A 6,000-nucleotide genomic window follows, 5' to 3' on the forward strand; every position below is an offset into this window, starting at 1 on the left:
TGTGGTGATGATGATGATGATGATGATGATAATGATAATGATAATAATAATAATAATAATAATAATAATAATAATAATAATAATAATAATAATAGTTTTTTATTTTCCCTGGCAGAATTAAGGCCATCAGGCCTTCTCTTCCATTCAACCAGGATCAAATCACATACAGAAAAATACATACTGGTATACAAATATTAATAATAATAATAATAATAATAATAATAATAATAAAGTAAAAAAGAGAGATTGAATACATATACACAATCAGTATTAACTTAAAAATAATAATAATAATAATAATAATAATAATAATAATAATAATAATAATAATAAAAAAATATATATATAATAAAAAAAAGACTGAATACATAATCACAAACAGGAAAATACATTCTATGGGTACATTATTCCGGTATAGCATGTTCCATTACAATAAGCATAATACTACATGCCCTGCTGTCACAGTATTTACAGTTATATGTTCTCCTATACTGAGCTTGTTTTACTACTATTTATTCTCAAGTACTGAAAAGAAAAAATAATCCTGAATTAGTTACGCTGTGTGGGTTATGTGGTCACGTATTTTCGTATGGAATCTGACCTCGGTAAAATACTAAAAGTATGTCAGCCGAAAATGGAAGAGATTTATTTTTACATAGTGCATTGAGTGGTAACATTACCAACATAGAGCCAGAAAATGTGGACTGGCATGAAGAATACAGGAATGTAGGCCTAGATAAAAAATCGAAATTAAGACAAATGGTGGGACTGAATGATTTTACTCATAGATTTGCGTATAAAGCGACAATGTAGGATCTGAGATTTGGAAAGAGGAGAAAATACAGATACAGCCAATGATACTTCTTCAAGATAATGGTAGGTGAACAGTGATCATACATAATAAAAAAAAAAACCTAAATGGAAGAAGCTGGAAAGAGATTACAGTACCGGTAGTAGATTTAATAAATAGGTATTTAAAATAACTTGCAAATTTCGGAACAATCAACAGTTTTGCTTGATAATTCGTATTGTACAGCTTGAGATTTTCAGGATTAGTTCATTTGGCCTACTTAATTGTTGATTAGAGAATTCAGAAACATAACTTCAGTACGTTAAATTACTAATTTTATAATATAAACATTTTCTTTTCAGGTTCGATGAAGATGTGGGAAAAGTGGAGCTAGACTATCCAAGAGACATGTCGATGTGGAGTGGAGTGGGTTACGACATAGACACTGTCTTTCAGTGGAAAGATGGTAAGTAATAAATGCTTGTTTGATTTATATCATTTTTAATATGTGGCATTAAATTTCGCATTGTATCTGTTCGCTTTATTTTACAAAGATATGAAATGGGAGAAATTTATTAAATTTAGTTTTTAGCTGAAAAATTGTGTAGTTATACTGGGAGTTTATTTCAAAGTGTGTCATGACGTCACTGTTGTGAGTCAGCGATTTGAAGCGAGTTTCAGCTTTTATGTCAGAGAAGTTGCCTATTAATCAAGGCATTCAATCTGAACTTGAGAACATGTACGGTATAACTTGAATGTCGTAGCAACAGATGGCGGTCTGTAAAGTCTGTGTGCTACCATAGGCCTAACCTCTTTCGAACTGAGTTTTGCGCGGGCAAGTCGTACGCAGGGTATTTGTTATCATCGATTGCGTACGGCAACATTCCACAACACAAATCAAAATGCTCCATGTCCATGTTGACCGTCTAAGTTAATGTCAACAAATACGTAAGTAATTGTCTTAACCCTCTCCCCATATCCCGACAGTAAGAAAAAAAACTCACTTCAGTACGTGTTTCCAAACAGTTCACATCTAGCCACTACTGGCGTTACAGCACGTATCGGTAAGTAATCTTCAGAATGAACGCCGTACTTGCTAGGCAACTTCTCTCGCATTTAGGTAATATGCCTCTGCGGAAGTGCAGGAAGATTGAATTCTCTAGGCTCATCGGCTAGCCACATGACGACATACAGCAAGCCATGACACGTTTTGAACTGAACACTCAGTATAAGGAAAAACGTAAATTATAATACTACACAAATTAGCTTCGATTTCTTCTAGTATTAATGTTTCAGTTAAATACATTTCTACGGTTCAGTTAATTAATTGAAAGATTATGTTATCTCTAATAGAATAGATCAGTAGTATTCAATCTTTTTTGTTGGAATACTCCAAAAATATATATTTGTATCTCCAAACTGCATTGCAGTTATATAAAACATTAAACATTAATAAAACTAACATAATCCAATTTAAAACCACTTCAAATTTAATCTAGAAACATTGGACACAACTATCAACAATATACCTCTACTAGAAACATCAACAACCAAATTTCTTGGTTTGCATATTAATAATACAATAAATTGGAAGAATCGTATTAAAGAAATAACCCCCAAACTTAGCTCAGCATGCTTCGCAATTAGATCGTTACAACAATTCCTAAACAGCAGTATCTTAAAGACAATATATTTTACCTATTTTCATTCCATTATGTCCTACAGAATAATATTTTGGGGAAATTCTGCGGATAGTAAAAATATATTCTTATTACAAAAAAGAGCCATTCGAATAATAGTTGGAGCAAAGGCTAGAGAATCATGTAGATTATTAAAAAAAAATTAGAGATTCTAACCTTTACAAAAAAGAGCCATTCGAATAATAGTTGGAGCAAAGGCTAGAGAATCATGTAGATTATTTAAAAAAAAATTAGATATTCTAATCTTAACAAATCAATACATATACTCTATAATAAATTTCCTCTTATGTAATAAAGAAAATTTTCCAATTAACTCAGCCATACATAGTATAAATACCCGCAGAAAGAATGATTTTCATACGCCATCATAAAATTTATCATGCTATCAAAGGGGAGTACGTTACATGGCGATAAAAATGTTCAATAGTCTTCCTGAAGACATTAAGAATCATAGCCAAAACCCTGCATTATTTAAGGTAAAACTAAAAAATTACTTAATATCTCACACTTTCTATTCTGTAGATGAATTCTTGACATTTCACAGTACTGTGTAAATATTTTAATATTATTAAATGGTAAACATATTGCATTGTATAAAATATTAGTTATTAAGGTATTAATTATGTACATATTTCATAGTTGCATTTTATATGTATTGCATTTATATTTAAACGTAAGAATTGGACATGTTCTTTATTCTATGCTATAAAGCAAATGTAAGAATATTATGGAACGAATAAATCTGTCTGTCTGTAAGAATTAACAAAAGACTATTGATGTTGTATAATACTGAAAATATATTATTATTATTATTATTATTATTATTATTATTATTATTATTATTATTATTATTATTATTATTATTATTATTATTATTCGGTAGTTATTGATGCAATAATAATAGTGATTACTTATTGAAGCAAGGTAAAGCAAGGGTCGATATTGCAAAAAAACTATAATATAAAAAAATAAATCGCTGATTAATTAAGTTATTTAATTTAATAAATAACGACTTTATTATGTAAGCATTTTAAATAATGATGTTATTGTACCTGACTGATTAGTTTCTATGTTTTTTTTCATCTGCTAAATCCTAGCAACTGGTTGGCTATCAGAAACACCGGAAGTGTTTGCTGGGATTCATTGGTTGCGTTCAGCTGGGCCAGTGCTGTGGCAGCACTGAAATAGCGACAGCACTGAACGCCTTGCTGGCCGACAGCACTGAAATAGTGGCCGCCATGTTTCGTAGCAAAATTTTTTTCGCTGCCAAGCCTGCTGCTAGCCAGCGAAAGTGGAGGGGGTAGACATCAACCAGTAGTGCCGGAGTAGACAGAACAATGGCGTGTTTGTTTGTAAACACAGCGGACATTTTGCAGTCTGGTCGTTCAGCCACTAACAGCTGCTGTAACTCAGCAAAAATGAATCGCTACCCCAGCGCTGTCCCGGCTGAACGCAGCCATTGTAACAACAAGAAATTGAAGAAGTGTGCATTTAATAAACACTACATCTCGAAGTATTTCTCCTAAAATCCGTCCATTTTAGGCATGAAATCTCCCAGCAATAGGAATTTTTTCTCATTAATTTGCAATACCTAGAATACCAGTAGATTCGCAAGTGCTATGTAAATTCTTGAATTACCTGTTATTGGTCTCCTTTCTTATTGTTTTTTTTTCTTTCTGTGTTTAGGAAAGACATATTTCTTCAAAGGAAAAGGTTTCTGGAAATTCAACGACTTGAGAATGCGGGTAGAGAATGAGAAACAAACACTGTCCGCTCCCTTCTGGATGGGCTGTCCACGTGAACTAGAGAGTCCTATAGAGCGAGACCACAAACTTCCGCCAAAAGAAGAACTGGATGTTCAGCCACCATCATCAGAATCCAGCATAGTTACTCCATACACGGTGACGTTATTCTTTGTGGTAGCATTGCATTATATGGTCACACCAAGCTGTCAATTTTAGTGGAGTGAAAATAATATAAAATCGTATTTAATATTACTGATTGAGCCTGAAGCCACATCTAAAAAGGAAAAATTCTGATACACGTCGGTGAACAGCAGTGAATTGGTTGTAGTTTAATATTTGGAATGTTTATATCTCTGTGCTATAGAATATTTGATAGAATTGTCCTTAATCCACACAATAATAGATCAAATTTTATAAAAAAAAAGTTCCAGTTTTTCAATTGTTACAAGTTCATCGTTTCAAACTGTTTCGTCTGGGGTCTACGATATGAAATTCACTACTCAGATATCTCACTATAAATATTGACCCTTAAACACATATCGGGGTGCTTTGTAAGACTTCTGTTGCATGTTTTTCTGGGAAAAATTTCTTTTGTTGATGGCTCTTTCTTAGTTATGAATTTAATTAGCTTTAGTGAACACAATTCTGTGTGAGCTGGAATAAACAGGATTCTCTATATTTTTATAATAAATGCTGCTTATCTAATAAAATTATATTTCACAACTTGAAAATAGGTTGGAAAAATCACCCATGTACACTGGTCAGAGTCACCAAATTTGAAAGAGGTTGAATTTTGAGGTATGCTGTTAAAAATGTGTGAACACAACCATGTCTTGTAGCCATCATCCTAAACAGTTTTCTGTAGTAATGAGACACCATTTTTAGCACAATAATATATCAGTTCTGTTACTTCTCAGTGACGTAAATGTGCGATGAGTGGACAAGAAAAGTAATGTGAGAGATCTATCAGAGTAAAAGCAGTGAACTTTTCGTTAAGAAAAAGTTTGCTCCTTATGACTAACTGCCTCATATTGCACATATTGGGGTGCATCATGAATTTACCTTCCTGTTAATGAAGGCGAATCTTATTCTCGATTCCTATCAGTTACTATTCTGTAATATTGAATGCAAATATTGTTGTCACGTTGTTGAAAGTTATTTGTGAAGTTGTGTCGTCTGTTTAATAATTCAAACTCATAATCTGCCTTTGCTTTGTCGATTGCTGTGATTCCATAATAATGAAAATGTAGTTACGTAAAGCGCTGGATATAGGAATATTACTCTTTTCTCGTATCTTTTTTTTCTCTATATCTCCATCCTTCATTTAATCAGAGCTACAGAGCGTTCGCCTACGGGTGGGGCCAGGAAAGCGGCATGTGCTGGTACACCGCTTTGTGCGCGCAGTTGTTGAGAAACGCTCGACAATCGAGGTCGACAAGTTATCAGTTGTGAGCCAGCTTTGCAATGTTAACACGTACAGTGCAGTTTCTTGACACAGTTGCTTAAATATTCAGAGTGTGTGTAAAATTTGCTAACAATGCAAAACTCAAAATTCACGCTTGAACAGAGAGTTTTTATGATGTATGAAGCACATGTGAAAAGAGAGTCTTGTAGAGAGGTGCGTAGGCAATTTGGAGTGAAATATCCGGGTACTACAATTCCGGGTAGAGAAACCATTAGACGTCCTGATAACAAACTAAGGACAACAGGGTCGCTAAATCCTGCAATTCCTACGCGAAATCCAAGAGTATTGAAGGAAGAAAAA

General features: G+C 33.2%; 1 protein-coding gene across 1 annotated transcript in view; it reads left to right on the forward strand.

Annotated features, from left to right (window-relative positions):
• LOC138705118 (matrix metalloproteinase-2-like) overlaps positions 1 to 5,643 on the forward strand; it is a 672,465-nt gene extending 666,822 nt beyond the window's left edge. Inside the window, exons 10-11 of the mRNA XM_069833774.1 lie at positions 1,153 to 1,256; positions 4,177 to 5,643. Of these exons, the coding sequence (XP_069689875.1) occupies positions 1,153 to 1,256; positions 4,177 to 4,451 (379 nt within the window). The 3' untranslated portion in view covers positions 4,452 to 5,643. The remainder of the gene's footprint in view (positions 1 to 1,152; positions 1,257 to 4,176) is intronic.
• Positions 5,644 to 6,000: the final 357 nt, after the last annotated feature.

Source organism: Periplaneta americana, chromosome 1 (assembly GCF_040183065.1).
Source record: "Periplaneta americana isolate PAMFEO1 chromosome 1, P.americana_PAMFEO1_priV1, whole genome shotgun sequence".
NCBI classification, from domain to species: Eukaryota; Metazoa; Arthropoda; class Insecta; order Blattodea; family Blattidae; genus Periplaneta; species Periplaneta americana.